This window comes from Argiope bruennichi, chromosome 7 (assembly GCF_947563725.1).
Source record: "Argiope bruennichi chromosome 7, qqArgBrue1.1, whole genome shotgun sequence".
Classification (NCBI taxonomy): domain Eukaryota; kingdom Metazoa; phylum Arthropoda; class Arachnida; order Araneae; family Araneidae; genus Argiope; species Argiope bruennichi.
In genome coordinates this window covers 32,760,878-32,784,228 of record NC_079157.1, presented here as the reverse complement: position 1 = coordinate 32,784,228, position 23,351 = coordinate 32,760,878, and the positions used below count along the sequence as shown (strand labels likewise).

General features: G+C 29.7%; 1 protein-coding gene across 8 annotated transcripts in view; it reads right to left on the bottom strand.

Moving 5' to 3' along the window:
* The window catches only part of LOC129976143 (neuroligin-1-like), a 66,820-nt gene that overhangs the window by 21,842 nt on the left and 21,627 nt on the right, over positions 1-23,351 (bottom strand). For 5 of the 8 annotated variants that reach the window (XM_056089554.1, XM_056089559.1, XM_056089556.1 and 2 more), the window contains exons 3-6: positions 20,344-20,506; positions 18,713-18,898; positions 6,587-6,777; positions 2,770-2,968 (exon numbers count right to left, since the gene is read on the bottom strand). In XM_056089554.1, coding sequence (XP_055945529.1) covers positions 2,770-2,968; positions 6,587-6,777; positions 18,713-18,898; positions 20,344-20,506 — 739 coding nt within the window. The remainder of the gene's footprint in view (positions 1-2,769; positions 2,969-6,586; positions 6,778-18,712; positions 18,899-20,343; positions 20,507-23,351) is intronic. The other 3 variants (XM_056089555.1, XM_056089557.1, XM_056089558.1) reach the window with 3 other exon arrangements.

Below are 23,351 nucleotides of genomic sequence, written 5' to 3'. Positions count from 1 at the left end.
ATCAGCAACCACACACGCTCGCCATAATGCTTGGCGCTACTCAAATGGGTACAGGCACATTAGACTCGACACTTTCTCTATACTGCGCATATGAGAGAGTCAAAAAATGCGAATTTGATAGTTCAGAGATGTTTTAAGGTAGATGGATGAAATTTAGTATGCTGTCATGAAATCAAAAATATATATTTCCAGCTAATTTTGACTGGAATGTTTAAAAAGAAACTATATTTATATGTTAGTGAGTATATATAAATGCACGATAACTCAAAAACGCAATTAGCTAAATAAATAATTCTGGCAAGTAATTTTTACTGCTGAAATATTAAATCTGTATCAAATTTTGGACCAGAAGTGTCGCATACAGACTGTTTACAAATGTGTCTATTTATTCATATGTGAAAGTAATAACAGGCAACAGGTTAGATGAGCAAATTTCAGTATATAACTTTTATTCTAAAATTATAGACATATCTCTAATTTTTTTTATCATATATCTCAGACTGCCCTTGCTTCTGTGAGTACAGTAACTCCCAAAGTCAATAAGCATGATAAATGTTTAATATGGGGTCTTGACATTAAAACCTTAAGTTTGGGAACTGATTGGAGAATGGTAAAATATCCAAAATGCATATTCGTTTCTCTTTATTATTCTAAAATTATAGACTTATCTCTAATTTTTTTTATCATATATCTCAGACTGCCCTTGCTTCTGTGAGTACAGTAACTCCCAAAGTCAATAAGCATGATAAATGTTTAATATGGGGTCTTGACATTAAAACCTTAAGTTTGGGAACTGATTGGAGAATGGTAAAATATCCAAAATGCATATTCGTTTCTCTTTATTATTCTAAAATTATAGACTTATCTCTAATTCTTTTTATCATATATCTCAGACTGCCCTTGCTTCTGTGAGTACAGTAACTCCCAAAGTCAATAAGCTTGATAAATGTTTAATATGGGGTCTTGACATTAAAACCTTAAGTTTGGGAACTGATTGGAGAATGGTAAAATATCCAAAATGCATATTCGTTTCTCTTTATTATATGAAGTTCAGCACAAAATGTATTCATTTAATGTATTAATCAGAAAGCAGGAGACTTCCATTGGTTTGGACAGATAATATATTGCAGCCATTCAGAAGTATCTTTTACAACATTGACGAGTCTGAACGAGTCTGAACTTTGATTCCATACAAAATTCTATTTCAGTCATTGTATCTCCATCTGACTTTCATTTTTCATGTGATATAGACAACCTTCGTTGTTTGTTTGTTTTTTATTTGATTGCAGACACGATTTTCTAGTCTTTTCTAAACTAGATTATAGAAACCATTTTCTTTTTCTCTTATCAAAATTGTATTATTACATACTTAGATTTTTTTTTCTTTTGCAGACACTTGACTATATTCTTGCAGATTTTTTTTTAATTCTTGTGCATTGTTGTCTTTCTTTACTATTCGATGAGGTTAATAAAAATCTTGCATATGTACCTAAATTTTATTTATTACAGGTATTTATACTTCTACACGTATATGCCATTCATGAATTTACACATTTTATCATTTTTATTTACTTACACATGTACAATTATTTATTTATCGTTTCTATATTATGAGTTTTATGTAAATATTATTTATTTTCCATTATGTTTTTTATCATTTCTGCTTCTATATATGTACAAACTTTTTTCTTTCCATCCTAGATAGGTGCTGTTTCTATCCACAGAAAGGTTTACCATCCTACTCGAGTAAAACCTTATGTCCTCTAGGTAATCTGCGCCTGAGTGAGAAATAAAACCAACGGGGATGGTCAATTCGAAACGTGTTCGCATGTTCTCTAAAAAAATGCTATCCCCTCTCCCTGCATAAAATCGTGGGCTTTGGGCAAGGTCGTGAACAGTACGAATGCTCAAATTTTTACCACAATCCCGCACCGTGCTTGGCAATTGTTTTGGCTGTCTCTGGTAATTGTTTTGGCGATTAATTGCTGGCATGTGGTTATTACACAAGGATCATGAAATATTAGACTTATATTTGACACTTTTTCTCCCACCGGTTAAGACCAAAATTTGACTCATAATTACAATTGTAGACACAAGATTATACATTAAGTTTGCATGCATGCATTTTTGAGTTATCGCGTTTGCATGCATGCGAAGATAAAAGACCGACAGACAGTCAGTCTCCATACGGATTTTGTTCAAAATTTGATATGGCTTTATATTTAAGATGCTACAACTGTGTACTAAATTTTATCAATATAGTTTTTCAAGTGTTTTAGTATCGTGCCCACTAATAACAGGACAACCAGAGAATAAGACTTTCCGTGAGTGAATTTCATTCAAAATTGGATAGAAATCTGCAAATTCGATATAAAATTCACTTACAATATATTTCATCCAAATAATTCAAAGCGTTTTTGAGCTATCGAATTCATAGGAAGACAGATTAAATCTCAATAATGTGCTTTTTGACCAGGGAAATTTGGATTCATCAAAATCTCGATTTCGAATTGTTTGATGATCACAATATTTTATCTTTGTATATTTCCTATCTCATAAAACAAAAGAGGCAGATCAATAAGTTTACAAAACAAAGTTACAAAAATACAGAAACAGTTTATTAAAATTTAGATCTATTTTATCTCATAGCAGTAACTGAAATTTAGGAAGAGCGGTCCTCGTTTAAAGTAGCCCCAGCATTGTTTGAGGCGAAGACACTCAGAACGAAGGAGAGTAAGATTTTCTAAATCTAAAAGGTTTTCTACTAACACTTTGTCATCCATACTTCGAGCTCATCCCTTGTCACGCCCACCATGACGGGTACAGGACTCAGCGAGCCTTCCTGTTGCAGCATGGTCGTGGGGTACTTGAGCAGGAATTCGCCGTCCGCCACCGGAGCAAACTGGAGCATCAGAGAATCCTCCAGAGTCTTCTGGAAGGAAGGCCACGTCACGCTTAAAAATAATTTCTTCGAGAATAAAATAATGAAAGGATTTCGATGAAAACATTATACACAAAATAATCTTTTTTTTGCTGCTAAATCCTTCGGTGAATATATACACCTGGCTTTACCGATAGCTCACTTAATACGAAATTTTTTTATGATTTGCTATTACAGAAATAAATAGTAGTTAAAAAATTTTAAACCTAACAACAATAGTCATCTTTTAAAAAGGGATCACATATATCGAATTCCCACCTCTAGCAAAAATGAAACCTTATTTAAAAGTTTTTTTTTTTTTTTACTTTAGAAGGCGAAAAAATAGTTATTTTCTTTAACACCTTAACTGCCGTGGGATCGCCGGTGTCCGGCGGGCCCATGTAAATTACATTGTAACAAATGCAGTGCGGCAGTCAATGTGTTAATAGACTGGTGCAAATAACATTTCAATTGTCGCAAAAATTAATCATATATGGGTAATCACAAAATGACTTTTCAGTTTCGAATTCGTTTATTTTTCATCAGCTAAAAATAATAAAGAACTAAATGAAAGCAAATTTACTATATAATCAATTAACCAACTTAACTCCAAAGAGTTAGCAATTATTAGTTGTAGCAACTAATAATTATTAATTCAATAAAACCATTAATCTTCTCAATTTTTGTTTCTTGATTATCGTATTGCTTCTGATCGAATCAATTAATGCTTCTATGAATTTTGTCTACCCTTTTCTAAATCAATAGAAATGAATAATCCCCATTGTTCCAATTCCATCTTATCAATCTTTTCAAAGGCTTACGATTAATTTGAATGAAATAAAAGAAAGGTCTTGAAACATATTTAGAAACCTGCAGAGGTAATTTGTGAGAAACTGCCATACTAACTAATGTCTCAAAATTGATAAAATAAATGATGCCGTTCGTTGATAAGATAATGAGGAGATTAATTTGTTAAAATAAAAATAAAAATTAATTTCAAATTTTTTTCATAAATTATTTAAAAAATAAATATATTGCAGTAAATATGCATCTTTTGTTACAGCTCATTTAATTTTTATACATAAATGATTTAAAACTATATAGAGAAAAGAAATTGCTTCAAAAGAAACTTTAATTTTGCTTACAGAGGAAGTTTTTGAAAATTATATATTTGGTTCGTATAGATATATAATAATTAATTCAGTTTTTCAAAACTGTATGAATATAACAAAATTTAAGATGAAAATCATAAATGTATTGTTTAAAATAATAAAAATTCCTTGCTACCCCTTGTTTTATTTGCATGTGTTTGTTCCAAATTTGCCTCAGACATTGCCACTTTCTTTCAGCTACCATAAATCACAATATTTTCTCGGTTTATGGCCACATAAATGTTTTCTTTTCTTTAGAATCATAATACATTTCCCGAAAGAATGTGACGTCACAAAGGAATAAACAGCTAAGTAATATTCTTTATGAGCTATGAAAGGATGCGAGGAATAATAAACGTCATTATGGTTTCTGTTTTAGCGTAATATACATTCTTATTTGTAGTATAACATATTTCCAAGGAGATTTGAGTCCAAAGGGGAAAATAGCTTTCCATTATTACCGCTTGATTGTATAAAATATATGATGAAATTCGTATGCATAATAAAAAAAGATATAAAAATTTTAACTCATAAGGTATGATTGTTTGTATTTTTAGTAAGAAAACTATTGTGCTCCCATTTGTTATGACATGCAAAGGAAAAATAATTAAGAAGACTATTTGTATAGATTTTAAAGATTTTATAACAAAAATTGTCAGTAAAATTTTCTTTCGTATCAAAACTAAATTTTAGTATTCATTTTAAAGAATAATTTTATATTTACATATATTTATTAAATATATATTATAATAACATATTTAATATTTTATCATCTTTTTCAAGTGGCAAAAGCAGTTTAAAATCTAATATGACATCCATAACTAAGCTTAGCAATGACATCTTATTATAAAAGTTTGTGAAAATAAACTGGCTTCTTTGCTAATTCGTGTTTTCAGACCTATAACGTATCATCTCATAAAAAGCTGCACATCCATATTTGACATTTGTGCTTTCTTATATCTGTGCTTTCATGTTTTGATTTCTTTTTATTAGTTAGCCCTCTATACATCTATCACTTAATGGGGGGAAACCGTTAAACAATCTTTGACTAGTATTAAATAATCTTCATTAGATGTAGCTGAAAATTTACAAATGTAGCAGTTGCATTACTCTTATCTTCTCTTTTGAATACTAGATGGCGATACCTGATTAGGCCATCCCATATGTCATCCCATAGTGCATTGCGATTGTAATTAGAATGAGATGTGATGCTGAACTGTGAAGCCGCGCGCGTCAATGTCTTGTCTTTGTGTTTGTGCTTGTTTAGTGTGTGAATGTGATTATTAAAAGAAATGTTTCTAAAAATATTAGTCCTTTTGCTTCCTGCATGGATCATAATAATCTACATACCACTACATTGGCGCCCAATGTGGGGCCCCAACGGAAAAGAATTTGTGAGGAAATGAAAGTGACGTCGTCCCAACCATCACAAGAAAAGTTTCCGCCACCACATTGGCTCCCAACGAAAAAGAATTTCTAATGAAATGAAAGTAAACGTCGTCCCGACGATGAATTTTTGATGGAAACGGTGAAACGTCCTGACACAAAATGATTTTTCCCATACTGGGAATGGTTCATCATTTTGTTCCAGTGAAATGATGAAATGAAAGTGAAGCAGTCCCGACGATCACAAGAAAATTTTCCCGCCACCACACAAAAAAAATTCTTTCCCAGGTGGACTACTTTTTGCAATAGGGTTAAGAATTATAATAAAACATTTTCAATAATTCTGCCTCTCAATTTCTTATTAACATAGCAAACTTGTAATACGAGACTCATTTTAGCTCTTTAATATTTAAAGAAAAATTTCATCTGAATAATACCACATAAAATGAAAGTTCTTTTCAAACTATTTCTAAACAGTCATTAAAAATGTGTTTGATGTCTTTTTTATCGAAAGGTAGAAGTTAGCCCTGATTTCATCCTTATAAAGAATAGTGCTTGCACACATTGGAGTTAACTGATCGACAAATTTCTGAGAAAAAGAATATGGATTTTAAATTCGGGTTTTAATCTCATGCTGCATGTCTGGGATGCTTTTGGGAGAGCAAATACAACTTGACTTCCTTTGATTGAATCCATTTTAGATTTGGAAATTCGTTGCTGTAAGAACAGAAATGATCGCCGATGAGACTTATAAGGCGTCAACGGTAGGACGTTTTGTCCCGATGGACAATTAATGTACCCTAGACGCGCTTACACGGCGTTTTTTTCAGTGGAATCGGGCCTCGAAGTTGGAACACTCCGGTCCCGAAGTCGAGACTTTACCATCAGGCCACCGAGGCTCCGAAAGGTTTACGGAGAAAAGTTTAAAAACATACTCTAAGGTCATTATAAAATGAAGAAGACTGAAGCTCAATGTAAAAACATTGCAATATTTCCGTTAAGCTGGATGTACTTGGAATTTATTTGTCTAAATTGAAAAGTTACAGGGTGAATTTTTTTCAATGGAAATATATCTCGAGAATTTCAAACATAATGTAACAAAAAGGATTAAATAGAATCTAACACTTACGGCATCTTCGCTTTTATCTATGATTTGCTCTGGGTCAATTTTTCGCAAACACTGAAGAATCGTTGCACTGTCATTCACATCTGGACATTTTAATTTCTTGGCAAGCCTTTCCACGTACATGCGCGGTCGCCGTTGTACAGCCCATTCTCCAATCGGACTTCCGCTCTGGGCTATGGCCTTTGAAAACAAACCTACGGTAAAAAAAAAATAATGAAATAGTAAAGAGATTTAAGGTAAATTATTTTAAAGGGACAGATTATAAAAATTTGAAGATAAAATATTATTAATTAAATTCAATTTGATAAGTGATTCTTTCGATGAAAAATATTTTCTTCTTCGTTAAATAAACGAAAAAATTAAGGAGATGCAATCTTCTAGTTCAGAACTCATTGAATAATAATGTTTTAAATTTAATTCGTATATTATGAGATTATTTTTAAAACTTTACTGTCAACTATGGCATTAGTAAAGCGCACACTAAAAACGTATTTGATATCATTGCAAGGCGGATGATCATAAATCTAATAACCATAACAATGAAAAGTATTGTTTTAGAATATTCTTTAAATCATTTTAAAAATTGATAAAATTTAGAAAAAATTGCCCAACAATTAAACAGATATCATTAAAGATTATTTTTTTAATTTTAAGATAGTATAAAGAATCATTTTTGCGTGATTACATTTGAAAATATAATCACATAAAAGAATCAGCTATCCACGAAAAATGGCTTGTATATTTAAATAATCGCCTTTGACGACCAGCTGGTTTGCCAGGGTTATTAGTTACATTTAATTTTCTCTAAAATGTAAAGATATAGCTTCATGTTCATGATTCCACCAAATTATCAGTCATTAAAACCGTGTTAATTATTTTTTGCATATATGCTCTGTTTTTTGTGCACATGAACCTTTCTAATGGAGATCAGTCCCATGATATTATGGCGCTGTTAAAAACGTAAATATCTAGTTCACCTATCTTTTAAATTTCGCGATATTGTAATTTCATTTTTTATACGTCTCGTAAACTACTCAGATATTAAATATAAAACTTGTATACTTTAGCTTTCAACAATAATCTTAAAGAATTGGATGGATAAAAAAATATTACTCAACAGCTTCATATCAAATCAAAACTGATTTCAATTTTTGTAATTGGTGCAGCTACTTTTAGAAGAAACTATTGAGAATTACAGAAAAAATTACAAATTCTAATATTATCTATCAGACAATGTTATGAAAATATTTATTACTCGAACGGATAAAAAATATGAATAGAGAATAGAATAGAATATGTGAATCATTTTAAGATTTTTTTAAAATTTTATATAAAATATTTAAATTTGGAGTGTAAATATAACATAATGAGTTTTGAATTGCTGTTTAAAATCAGACGTAAGCAAATAAATGTATCGGAAATGCATACCACACCTCTTGCTATTTCGCATATGCTCGGATAAGTACAAAGTACCTATACTGCTGTTTTACGAATGCGCGAATCGTAGTAAAAAAATAATTAAAATCGCAATTATAAAACTCCTTTTTTATTTTGACATGACTTTAATATACTAAAACTTTCCCTAATATATGCTCTACAAAGTGTTACAAATATCTCCAATATGTTAAGTATTTCTCAAGTTTTTGTCTTTAAAACATACAGACGTTTTCAGGAGAAAATAAGCCATTTATAAATAAACGCTATTGCTTAATAAACGTCATCAAAGCTTTTCTCAGTGTCAACTTTATAAGCCTTTCTCTCTGTGTGATAAGTTTCAACATGTTGTCTTTATCCTTAACCTGCCTAAGTGATATTAAGAGACTTATCATTCAAAATAATATAAGTGTTCATTGTCTGAATTTTTATTTCACTAAAACTATCTTTAGTACAGTCGTTAACAAAAATAACGGGACACTTCTGTAACTTTGCTGTTTATTATTGCATCTTCATAAGATTGTTGCCAATGGAAATGACACACGAAGACAAGTTGATTTAAATAGACGCATTAATTAATTGGGCTAATTAAAATAGTTAATTAATGAATTAAAACTCTCGCAATTCTTCCATTACGCATACCAGTTTTGTCGCTTAATCGATTGTTCGTCATGAAAATAATCCCCAAATTTTTTTTGTAAGCTTCTGATAAAGTTTTCAAGAGTTGCAAAGTTTTGCAAAAATGACGTTTCCAATGTTAAATAGATCATAAAATATTTTGGCGATATCTTGAAAACTATAATATATTTCGCATTTTTTTTATTCTTTTAAAGAACATAATTTTACTACACAAATAGATAAAATAGATTTTTAAATTAAAAAAAAAATATTTTTTTATAAATTTTTAAATACAGCTGTGATAAAAGGAAAAGCGAATTACAATTTATTAAAAATTTTATATGACAATAAAGCTGGGATCCTAAAAAATCGGAATCCTAAGAATTACTTGGTATCTGAAAATATTTTGAAATATGTCGAAAAAAGGTGCAAAATACCCACTGTCGATTGCAAACGCCTTCACATACCTATTTGTTGAAAGACTATATATTATTTCTAATTGTTTTCTATCGATCTATTATTATTTCTATATTATTTCTAATTGTTTCTATTAATCTACTCGTCGTGATACACGAGTTTTAATTACTGTAATAAAATCGCTCCATTTGGTAATTTTCCGAACAAATGATTTTTATATACAATGGTATTTCCTTCTTTATTAAAAATAAGTATATTTAATCAATTGATATAAAAGATGAAGAACATTAATAAGAATTTCTTTAGAAAAAAAGAATATTTATATTACTTGATTGCGAATTTTAACGAATCTTTTTAATTTTTTTCTAAGATTTATTCATCAAAGGCTAGATGTGCAAATAATGCATATTTATGATTTTTTATAATTTTCTATTTTTCACATTGAAAAGCATTTTTCATCGAGGAATTAAAAACGAAGGCTGTCTCATATTTATTTAACCCTTTCTAGGGCCGTGGAAAGTATGCTTCCCACCAAATTTATCAATCTTTGTATGAAATTATGTAGGTTGGCATCAGTTCTGAGAATTTTTTTTTAATAAGTCAGAAACTTAGATGCTTCAGTTCTTTATCTCAGACAAAATGATGTGTCTTTATTTGTTACTTAATTATTAATTAACCAAATTAATTAATTAATCAAATTAAATTTATCGAATAAGCTAAATGAATCCCTTTTCTTATTCTCATTTTAGGCCTAAAAATATTTTAACATAATATGACAAGAAAAAAAAATAGCCCTTTAAAGGGTTAAGCCATTCGATTAATATCTTCTCTGTGCTTTAAAAAAGGATTTCATGTTTTCCCTGAAATATATAAATTATGATGTGTAGCTGAAATAAATTAAATCGTTACATCTCAGTTAAATATCGATCTATCAATTACCATAAAGAATAATGTAATTATAATTTATCTTTTCTGTCGAAGCAATAAGAGCCTGCGATTTGAATTGAATCACAATTGTAGAGAGCCTTATTCCAGAAATTTGGTATGCAGGTACCAGGAGTGGTGGCCATTAAAGCCGATATTGAATAACCGGTTTTGTGGTGATTTTCCTTTTTTTCTGACGCGAATGTAGTCTTCTTTTCTTTCAGGTGTATCAGTTTTTATCTTTCCTGAGGCTGATTCAGTCATCAACTCTAATTGAATCTCTCATTTTGTATTGCAAATTAACTATCCTTTATTCTTTCAAGGCAACTTGATTTTGCGTGAATACCATAATCAAGCCCAGCACAAATGTAATTCCCATTCAAATTAGATAATAAATTACTTGTTCGTATTACATAACTTTATTGCATGAAATAAAAATAAAATTGAAAAAGGAGACAAAAATTACATAACCTTCTGACAATAGGCATACTTAAACCAGACTGAATGGTCCCACCCAAGATTTCTCGCATACTCTCTAATAAACTTGTCATGCCAGAGAATGCTTGGCATGGCATTAGCGTAGAACAGTTATGAAATATTAACTTTTGGCGTGAATTTAACACTGTTATTGAATCCATCGTGTGAGACTTGACGAGTTTTTTGGCGATTAATCCAAGATATGTGATTAATAGTATCCGGGGAAAAAATTTGCGTTTTAAATACGTTTTTTTTTTTTTTTTTTTTTTTTCCGCTACCGAATGACACCAAAATTTACCACAGAGCTACGATTGTCTCAACAATTTTTATGCATTTAAGTCATTCCATTTTTAATCTATTGCGTTTTCATACTTGTGAAGGTACAGACCGACTAACCATTAACTCATTATTGTATTTAGCGAAAGCATTTCACAAATGTCTACAATGTAGATGTTTGTGTACCGAATCTTATGTATCAAGCTCTCTTCGTTTAGTAATTATCCTGTTAACTTACATTCTAGCAGGCGGACAGACAAAATTCTTCTGTACAGATTTTGCTCAAAATTTGATAGAAATCTGCAAGTATAGTGTAAATATCATATACCAAATTTCATCCGTCTAGCTCAAATCGGTTTTGTGTTATCTTTGTCACAGACGGACAGACGATTTTCCAAAAATGTGTTTTTCGAACTCAGGGAGGTTTAAAACGCGAGGATTCGTCAACATCTCGAGTTCGAATTTTTTGACGCTTACTATACTTTCTCTATACTACATATACGAGAAAGTAAAAAAATCGAATGACACATTCGTAGCTCATATTCGATGTAATCCAACTAACTCTATTATCATGCTTTGATCTATGGTTTCGTCATAGGATTCAAATGGAAAGCTGCAATATCGCAAACCTCATATTCAAATTAATGGTTCCTTGATCCCTTTATATATTCTTTTTTCACTGTGATTGCTCTCATTGCTTTATTACCGACTAGCCGCCTTTGATGACCAGTTCGCCAATCTTAATGTTCGCTTAAATTTTAATAATTAAATATTTTACTCAATTCCTACTTTAATAGATTCTTCATCAAAATATTTTAAAACCTCAAATTTTGAAAGTCGTATAATTAACTCATAATATTATAAAGGCCTTCAGTCATAACGTAATATGTATCTCTCTAATTTTTTGTTAGCTCCCGTAGAATTTATGCTTTAAATTAAAGTGGAAAGGATTAATCTGCAATTAATATAATAATAATTTTTTACTGAAGCAAAGCATTTTTTTATAATATGACTACTGAAAACAGAGTCATTGAGCGTTTAAACTTTATGGGCACTAAAGAATTATCTTTCTTAATTTATGTAATATCTCAAGAATTTGTCAACAAAATTTTCTCACATTCATCATGAGCAGATCGATTCATTAACAATGTTTAATTTTAAATGCATCAAACACTAAGAAAATAAAATGAATCGTTTAAAATAATCGGTCGAAAACAGGTTTAAAAAACTAAAAAATTATGTACTTAAAACTATAAGCATATACAAAAAATATATAACTAACATAAATACAATTTAATTACAAAAGTATATAACTAACATAAAAATAATTTAAATCTAGTCCGCATCCGTTGATAATAGTTGTCAACAATCAGAGCACAATGCGCATGCGTGAATTTTCAACGCCAGTTACGGTAACGCAAATGCGTGAATTTTTATACGCCAGTTGGGATAACGCTATGCAGATTAGAAATTTTTAATTTCCTTTATTCTGTGTTATTTTAATTCAAAAGTACTTCAGAATGAATCTGAAAGATCGATTAATTAACAATGTTTAATTTTAAATGCATCAAACATTAAGAAAATAAACAGAATCGTTTGAAATAACAAGCCGAAAAATTTTAAGCCTAGACTCATTAACGTGGGGAAAAAACTGAAGCCTTACTCATTTGGCGGTGGGGAAAATAAAAACATTCTTTTGGCAGGAAAGTTAGTTTTTAATTAATAATTGAAATTCTAATTAAAAATTCAAAAAAGGGACCCCAGGTCATTCCCGATATCCAAGGTATACATGCACCAAATTTGGTAGCCGTAGGTCAAGCGGTCTGGTCTGTAGAGCGCCAACACACACACACACATTGAGCTTTATATAAGCATAGATAGATTAATACTGTTAATGAAAATATTCAAAGTGGCAATTGATGTTTTAATTACTTTAAAGTAATAAAATAACATGTTTTATATATTAAATTATTAAATCGAAAATTCAACACATGATTACTGCTTTATTGTCAAAACTACGAACCAAATTTTACATATTTAGCTTATATCTCTGAGCAACCTCGATTGAATCGTCAGAATAATAGGCAGTCAACTATATGATAGAATTAATCCAAATTTTGATACAGATCTTTAATTCTGTTTATAAACTCTTATACCAAATTTTATGCATCTAGCCTTTATTTCGCTATCGTGTTCTCATGCACTTGTTCGGATAGACAAAAATAATAACTTTCCTTATTTTGATTTAGTCAAAACTTGATGCAATATAAATATTTTTAGGGTACAGACCACATGCGAACTCGTTCCATTTTTAAATTTCCATTTTCACAGAGAGGACAAAAATTCCGATTTTCGAAATGGCAAAATTCCGAAAAACTAATTAATTAACTATGTTCAGTTTCATTCTAAATCAGTTTTCATCTATATCTATACTTATAATAAAGCTCAATGTGTGTGTGTGTGTGTGTGTGTGTTGGCGCTCTACAGGCCAGACCGTTTGACCTACAGCTACCAAATTTGGTACATGTATACCTTGGAGGTCGGGAATGTGCACCTGGGGTTCCTTTTTTCGAATTTTTAATTAGAATTTTAATTATTAATTAAAAACAAACTTTCCCGCCAAAAAAATCTTCCATTTTCCCCACCGCCAACTTTTCCGCCAAAAAAATATTCCATTTTCTCCACCGCCAAATGAGTAAGGTTACAGTTTTTTTTCTCCCAACAGTAATGAGGCTAGGGTTAATATTTTTCGGCGGATTATTTCAAACGATTCTGTTTATTTTCTTAATGTTTGATGCATTTAAAATTAAACATTGTTAATTAATCTATCTTTGAGATTCATTCTGAAGTACTTATGAATTAAAATAACACAGAATAAAGGAAATTAAAAATGTATAATCTGCATAGCGTTACCCCAACTGGCGTAGAAAAATTCACGCATTTGCGTTAACGTAACTGGCGAAGAAAATTCACGCATGCGCACTGTGTTCTGATTGTTGCCATGACAACCGTTATCAACGGATGATTTAAATTATTTTTAGGTTAGTTTCATGCTTTTGTAATTAAATTGTATTCATGTTAGTCATATATTTTTTTGTATATGCTTATAGTTTTATGTACATCGTTTTTTAAGTAGTTTTTTTTAAACCTGTTTTCGACCGATTATTTTAAACGATTCATTTTATTTTCTTGAAGTTCGATGCATTTAAAATTAAACATTGTTAATGAATCGATCTGTTCATGATGAATCTGAGAAAATTTTGTTGACAAATTCTTGAGATATTACATAACTTAAGAAAGATATTCTTTAGTGCCCATAAAGTTTAAACGCTCAGTGACTCTATTATCAGTAATCATATTATTAAAAAAATGCTTTGTTTCAGTAAAAAATATTATTATATTAATTGCAGTTTAGTCATTTCCATTTTAATTTTAAGCATAAATTCTACCGAAACTAACAGAAAATTAGAGAGATACATATTATGTTATGGCTGAAGGACTTTGTATTATTTAGAGTGAATTACATGACTCTCAAAATTTAAAGCTTTAAAATATTTGATGAAGAAGATATTAAAGTAGGAATTACATAAAATATTTAATTATTCAAATTTATCGAGCATTAAGATTGGCGAACCGGCTGGTCGCCAAAGGCGGCTAGTTCTAAATAAACCTGTTTTCTTGAATAATCCATCGATACAAATTTTGTGAAGCTGCGATAGTAAAAAGTTATAGAGGTTTCCCGCCATTTTTGCTGATGACTGAACATGTACATGACCCCATACAATACCTGTTTAAAGAGGGATCTTCATATCGATGATTTGATTAATAAGTAAGGGTAGAAGCAAAATTAAATTACTCATATATCTCATGAAAAATTTTTGGAGAGAAAACACTGCGGATTTAATTTATAAGCAATATTTTCTTCGTGTCTTTAATGAATATATGACATTTTATTTCGGTTTTGTGTGTAATGCGCTTTGCATTTTTAAATTGGTAAGAAAAATAACGGGAAAAAAGAAAGAACAATAGAAGATAAGGTCACGAATGCGAAGAATCCGTGAATTAAATTACGATTAAATGCACTGCCTATATAAAAATCCCCAGCAACAATATCATTCAAGGAAGTGAAAAGGAATTTTGGATGCAGATATTTTAAAGAATGTGCTAAAAGATGGCGTATAATGTAACCGACAAGCTCTCACAATTACAGTTACATAAAATTTCGATAATGTCTGAAATGAGAAAAAATTTCGAAAATTTTAAATAACAATACTTTATTTCTTTACAGAAATGCAATTTCTACATTAAAATATATAAATAACATTGGAGCGATGGAAAAGCCATGGAAAAGGATGCAAGTATCGTTAGAGAAAGGAAAAAAAAACAATAATGGCAGACAAGAAATAGAAAAGCAAAAATTTTTATTATGTTTCAAACATTTTCCACGTCCATGTCGTTCTGTATAAAGTTGTTCGTAATGCGACAAAATCTCTTATTTTCATCGATCTATCCATCTATATCCATACTTATATATAAAGCTCAATGTGTGTGTGTTGGTGCTCTACAGAAAAGACCATTTGACCTACAGCTACCAAATTTGATACCTGCATACCTTGGAGGTCGGGAATGTGCACCTGGGGTCACTTTTTTGTGAATTTTTAATTAGAATTTTAATTATTAATTAAAAGCTAACTTTCTCGCCAAAAACCTTTTTATTTTCCCCAACTCCAAATGAGTAAAGCTTCAGTATTTTTTTTTCCACTCAAAGGAGGCTAGGGTTAACATTTTTCGGTCGATTATTTCAAACGATTCTGTTTATTTTCTTAATGTTTTATGCACTTAAAATTAAACATTGTTAATTAATCGATCTTTCAGATTCATTCTGAAGTACTTTTGAATTAAAATAACACAGAATAAAGGAAATTAAAAATTTCTAATCCGCATAGCATTACTCCAACTGGCGACGAAAAATTCACGCATTTGCGTTACCGTGCCGTTGAAAATTCACGCATGCGCATTGTGTTCTGATTGTTGACAATTATTATCAACGGATGCGGATTCTATTTAAATTATTTTTAGGTTAGTTGTATGCTTTTGTAATTGAATTGTATTTATGTTAGTTATATATTTTTTGTACATTCTTATAGTTTTAAGTACATCGTTTTTTAAGTAGTTTTTTTTAACCTGTTTTCGACCGATTATTTTAAACGATTCGTTTTATTTTCTTAGTGTTTGGTGCATTTAAAATTGAACATTGTTAATGAATCGATCTGGTCATGATGAATCTGAGAAAATTTTGTTGACAAATTCTTGAAATATTACAAAAATTAAGAAAGATATTCTTTAGTGCCCATAAAGTTTAAACGCTCAGTGATTCTGTTTTCAGTAATCATATTATAAAAAAATGCTTTGTTTCAGTAAAAAGTATTATTATATTAATTGCAAATTAATCCTTTTCACTTTAATTCAAGGCATAAATTCTACCGGAGCTAACAGAAAATAAGAGAGATACATATTACGTTATGACTGAAAGCCTTTATAATACAGGGTGTTTATAAAGTCCCGGACCCATTTTGATGTTTAATAACTCATAAAATAATAAAGATAGATTAAAATTAATAACATAAATGGTTAAATAGACTCAAAAAGTTTCATGACCCTTGTCAATGAACTTCCACCTGTGCCCCCTTCTTCGCACGGAGAATATCAAGTCGATAGTCAATTTCACGCCAGGTAGCGACAAGCATGTCGGCATCCACAGAGCCATTTGCGCACATTATGGCGATTAACAATGCCAGAAACATGAAAGGATGCTTCATCGGAGAACATTATGCTCTTCAGAAAATCAGCAGCATCTTCTATCCTCCTTAGCATATCTGTTGCAAAGGCCATCCTCCTAGGCCTATCGTTCGGTTCCAAAACTTGAACAATTTGAACTTTGTATGCATGCAGTCTTAATTTTTTCTTAATAACCTAGTACACCGTCGAAATTGGCATATCCAATTCTGTTGCCGCTGATCTCACAGATATTCTAGGATTGTGTAAAAATGTCTCTCTGACACGCTCAACATCAAAATCACTTGTGCAAGGACGTCTGGAACGTTTCTTATCTTCGATACTTCTAATTTCTAGAAAATTCTTTTTCCACCGCAAGATGCTGTTTTTGGATGGAGGATCTTTTTGGTAAATTCTTTTGAAATTTCTCTGTGCTTGCACTATCGATTTCATTTCTATGAACCACCATAAAATCTGTCCTTTCTCTTGTGGTGTACGCATTCTCCTTAATATCCACTCGAATAAAACATCACATACAAAAGTACTACATAGAACAAACACATCAAAAGTAAACATAACATTGCAATAGTTGCCAAAAACAAAAGAGAGAAAAATGCAATTAATAAGCAGACAATATTTAGGAAAGTACAGATATTTAGACTGGAAAATGAAATTATCTGAAAATAATCACACGTGCAGACGATATTTACAAAAGTAAAAATATTCAAACCTGAAAAGGAAAATATATGAGTTATTCCATCAATAAATGCCATAAGTTTGTTTATATCTTTATTATTTTACGAGTTATTAAGCATCAAAATGGGTCCGGGACTTTATAAACACCCTGTATTATAAGTGAATTATATGACAATCAAAATTTGAAGTTTTAAAATATTTTGATGAAGAAGCTGTTAAAGTAGGAATTGCATAAAATATTTAATTATTAAAATTTTAACGAACATTAAGACTGGCGAACCGGCTGGTCGCGGTTAGGCGGCTAGTTTATAATAAAGCTGTATGTGTGTGTGCGCAAGCGTGTGTGTGTCTGTGTGGTCTTTTGTGTTGATGCTCTATAATCCAGACTGTTTAACCTACAGCTACCAAATTTGGCACATATATACCTTTGGAGATCGGAAATGTGCACCTTAGAGAGATTTTTTTAATGAATTTTTAAAAAGAATTTTAAATAATTAAAAATTAAGCTAAATTTTGGCTCTTTTCCGCAATACTTTCCAAAAATATTACAGCACAAAATTGCTTTGTACATCAAATTAAAGCCCAAAAATTATCTTTTTTAATGATACCAATGCTTTATCCTGTAAATTAAATTTCTTTTTTAAAGATTTTTTTAAAAATATTTTATCCATATTTTTGAACAATTTATTTCTCTCAAAATGAAAATAAAATATAACCTGCATGAGCACGTTACGCGTGCATGGGAAAAAATTAACTTTTTTCAACGAGTTGCTATCATATTGACAAAAGCTCAAATTAAAGTATTAAGTTAAATATTAATACAAACCTAGAAAAGTGTAATTTTCAACTAGTGTCTGTATAAAATGAAATAATTAATAAATATAATAATTTCTAAAAAAAATAAATCCAAAGCAAAGTTTTCTGCGAAATTTTACAATATCTACTTTATTAATTCCATAAATCAGCTTTATTTAAGGTAAACATGGTTTAATATATATCCTTTCGATTCCGGGCACAACGGATAGTTTGTAAACATTTATTGATAGAAATGCATGTGTTTAAATGGTCTAAATGAAGTAATAATTATATTTTATGTAACTTTAATCAATAAATGCTCTACTAAATTACAAATGTTTAGCTTTTATCTATGACGATTTTCTTAATTACATTATAATTTATTAATTAACAGGCACTGAAATATAACTACATTTCTTTGCACTTACGCCCTCATGCATTATTGCAGAAATAATTTGTTTGTGTTTCCCTGAGCCATCTATAAAATTTGAAATGATGTCCACCTTGCTCATGAAATGATTTATTAAAAGTAGTTTTCGTATGTTCTTTTATTAGTATACTAAAAAGTTACATCATTTTTACTTACATTTCAAAATTATTTTCATTAAATTTCAAAATTATTGCATATAGAAAGAGAATAAAAAATCGATTAAGAATTTCTATATATACAAACATGAAAAAAAGTCAAGTTAAATACAAATGTCTAAAAGTAATTACCTCTGGACATTGGAGAGATTAGATGTAGTCCAACACATGCACCTCCAGCACTATTTCCAAAAATCGTGACATCAGAGGAGTTGCCTCCAAAAGCAGCAATGTTGTCTTTGACCCATTTCAAAGCTAATATTTGGTCTAAAAGTCCATAGTTTCCTTTTGCAGTGTCATCTTCAGTACTCAAAAAACCTAATAAATTGAAATAAGACAATTATTTCTTCTGAACAAGAACAATTCTGAAACAAGACAATTACAAAAGGATATTATTAAATAAATAATCAAAAGTAGTATCAAGATGTTACAAAATTACATTAATGAACATTTTCATGCCGTTGAAACCATAACTTTCGGTTGCTTTCATAATATTTGACTGCATGATTGAACAGGTTCAGAAGGACTTATATGATGTAATCTTAGAAATGTTTTAATTTTCAATCCTTTACTGAGCAGTGCTGTATTTGCACCACTTACACATTTATACACATATTTTGTGCAGTTTAATACTTAATTAATAATTTTATTTCTTTTTTTTTATTTAACTTGACAATTTTCATATTTGGCAAAAAAAAAAAACAGTAAGATGAAAATTTGTTATCAATTTTTCATTCCTGAGGAAATTTTACTTGCCCATGTATTCTTGATGATAATATAATATTTTAATGCTGTCAAGAATTTAAGGAAAACCAAATGAATCAATCAATTAAATTTTGATTCCATTCCACTTTCTGACAGCGAAAAAAAATTGATTACAAGATCTCATAATATCCATAATAATGAATGATATTTTTTATAAATTATACAGTAGAGAGTAATTAAAAACAGAAATTTTACTTTTTAACTTAGAAATTAAAAATAATTTTTTTAAATTTATTTAATAAAAACGCAAAAAAAAGCTGAGAGAAAAATTTTATTAAAAAATTAAGATTCGAAATTGGTTTTTTAAATACTTGTCCCGCATTCCTTACTATATTTATAACGATTTACATTATTTCGACAGACAAATAGACAAATTACGTTATGGAATATAGAGTTAAAATTGATATTCATACAGAGAATAATTTTCTTATCAGTTTATCAAGAAAATTTTTAGACCAAATTAAAATTAAAATGAAGTAATATTTATTTGTTCAAGAAAAAAAATTTTTCCAGCTGAAAGATCAAAACCTTTTACCTAGATGTTCATGCTATTATTAAAAAAGTATTTTATAGGTTGAAATTATTCTAATCGCATATAACTTGTTTTGATTTCTTGATTTGCCTCAAAAACTTGAAATGTTATTATGGAAATTATCAAATTACGAAAAAGATTTAGTAATTGTATAATTTCTTTATTTCAACAACCGAACTCTTATCTTATTTGAATGTAAGGACCATACATATAAAAGCTTATGCTTTTGGTAAAATCAATTAGCCATCATCTATTCCACAATTTCAGAGTTCAATTAAATATCATAAATTTAATGAAAGCTTTGAGACGAAAATTCTCATGCTTTAATGTTGATTTGGCATTACAGAATTAAAAAAAAAAAAAAAAAAAAAAGGCAGAAACTGGTATCCAAATTTAGAAAATTATCCCTACTAAATATATTTAGGAGAAAATATAACAGCCTAAAAGAAAATAATATTTTACATACCCAAAACTCCTAGTCTGTAATTAATAGTAATAACGATAACTTGTCCAGCAGCTGCTAGCCATTCTCCAGGATAGAATCGTCCACCATTGGTCTTATAGGATCCACCATGTATGAAAAACATAACTGATAGAGGCTTTGAGTTGACGCTTTTGTTTGGCAAGGCCTGAAATGAACAAATGAAAATAAATCCATAAAATATTGCATAGACATATTCTAAGAAAACTAACATAAAAGAAAAAATATATATCTCTTGCTCTACTCTTAGAAGTATTTCGCGTCATTTTTGGCTTTGTTAATCATTAGTACCTTACCGCCATCTTAAAATAAAATGATTTGCGTTTTGTGCATTCAGTGAACTATCTTAAGAGGTTATAAAAATCATTTATAAGGATTAAAAAAAACTCTCTTTTATCTAGCAGAATCATTAAGGAAAAGACAGTTGTAAAAGGAATCTTTTTAAGCCTGCAGCGAGACTAAAAAGAATCAAACGTTGCTGGTTTGCATATCAGGTTACCGGCGCAGTTAACTGTTGTTAATAATTGTTAAGAAATGTTTTTATTAAACTTAAGTCAGTAAAGCATAGAATATTTTTCAGATTAAAAGTGCTTACAGGTTTGACAATTTTTATAAACAACGCAGAAGATGCGAATGTAAGTCTCCGGTTGGACATATCAGGCCATAGCGAATGGCTTGATATTAAAACTCTGGATCTATGAATGATATTTCTGAGTATTGAGAAGTCTTGCTCTCTTTTACACTGAAAGAAGCCGTAATCCATATATGTTACTTTGACGGAATGGATAGCTCATTTTGAAAATATTCGCAAAAAAATCCTCGATTTGAAGAGTTAATAGCATCGAAAGCTACAATTTTTGAAACACATCAACCCACAAAACAGCTATTTAGCTTTATCTCCATCTGCGTCTCAACTTCAGTACGATTTCTAAAAGTTTTACTATTCAAAGATAAGTGAGTTACCGTTATCTTATTCTAGTGAAAAGCGCGTTTGCTCAGTCGGACTCTGGGCTATGAAGAGGCAATAAATCAAAGATAATCAATAATCAATAGCATCAAATAAAAAATTCCCAAAGGAAATTTTGAATAAAATTCAAAAGTTTTGGTTCAGTTTTAATCCTTGTACTCATTAAAATTACCGCCAGTTTTCACATTATACAAAGCGAGGTTTCAGTGTAAATCCAACCGTAGATTAATTTGTATGTAATCGATGGAACTGATGAGATGAAACAATGCAATTATTGATCAAATGGCTACTGTTTTTGAATCAACTAATGGCAGATATCTTCAGAAAAGTATATTGTTTTGAGCAGAAAAGCGCCCTTGAAATGTGGATATTATCCAATATCGTTATTATTATTATTATTTTTTTTTTTTTTTGATTATTTAGTTTTCATACTTCAACTTCCTTTTGGAATTCTTGGGTGGGAATGTAGAGTGGCATATAAAAGTATGCAATATACGAGTAAATTCAACAATGCGATACAATAATACATAAATTTAATCATATCACTACCATTTTGCGACATTATTGATTCTTTCTTAAACGTTGAACAGTACCGTTTAAATTTTAAAGAATTGCAACCGTTTTTTCAAACAATCTATTTTATATACAATCCATCAAAGAAATATCGACGTGCTAAGTACATAAACATGCCTTTCCATTATCAATCAGTAACAATATAAATAATTTTATCTGTATCTTTTATTTTTATTTTATTTTTATAAATGTTTATTAAAATACAATTAAACTTCGTTTGCCTGAAATCATGGATCATAAAATTATTCTTAATTGATATCAAAGTCTGATTCTTTCATATAAGTGTTAGCTCTTAAATTTAATAATGTTTCTAAAAGGAAATAAAATAAAATAAAAAATTTTAGCATAAAAAAAACTTTCTACAATTGAAAGATGCACTTTATCAACTGTTAAAAGTTGATATGTAAGTTCCTTTTATTTTAATTTTTCCTGTGTAAAGATGGCTGATATATACGCTTACATTCAAAGTGCCCACTCTGTCTAATACCTTATTTTTAGACTTCAAAAGATAGGCGTATATTACTTGATCAAAAAATTCCTAAAATGACGCAAATAATTATATCTGATACTGCTAAATCAATAAAAGCCCCTCTAAAAGAATTATCAAATAGGAATTCATTTAAAGTCCATTAGTTTTACTAATCCTTTTTAGTAAAATATTCTTAAATATTAAAAGGTTTTTTTTTTTTTTTTTTTTTTTTTTTGAAAAAAATGCCATTAATATTTTCGAAAAGTTCTATGCTTAAAACTGACGAAGAAATGAAGCTTTTAATTTCAGTAATTTAGGACGGTTAGTGATTGCTTTGTTTTGATTGGTGGATCTTCCTGGAGGTGAATATTCATATGGTCTAAGATAGTCTTGTTCATACCTGATTCAACCTGTCCAAGCTTTGCGTTTATTACTAACCAACCTGTTCATGCTTGGTTAGTAATAAACACAAAAGGGAAGATCTCTTTTATTTCAAATACTAGCCGCCTTTGGCGACCAGCCGGTTCGCCAATCTTAATGTTCGTTAAAATTTTAATAATTAAATATTTTATGCAATTTCTACTTTAATAGCTTCTTCATCAAAATATTTTAAAACTTCAAATTTTGATTATCATATAATTCATTCATAATATTATAAAGGCCTTCAGTCATAACGTAATATGTATCTCTCTCATTTTCTGTTAGCACCCGTAGAATTTATGCTTTAAATTAAAGTGGAAAGAATTTATCTTCAATTAATATAATAATATTTTTTACTGAAACAAAGCATTTTTTTATCATCTGATTACTGAAAATAGAGTCACTCAGCGTTTAAACTTTATGGGCACTAAAGAATATCTGTTTTAATTTATGTAATATCTCAAGAGTTGGTCAACAAAATTTTCTTAGATTCATTATGAGCAGATCGATTCATTAACAATGTTTAAATTTAAATGGGTCAAACACTAAGAAAATAAAACGAAT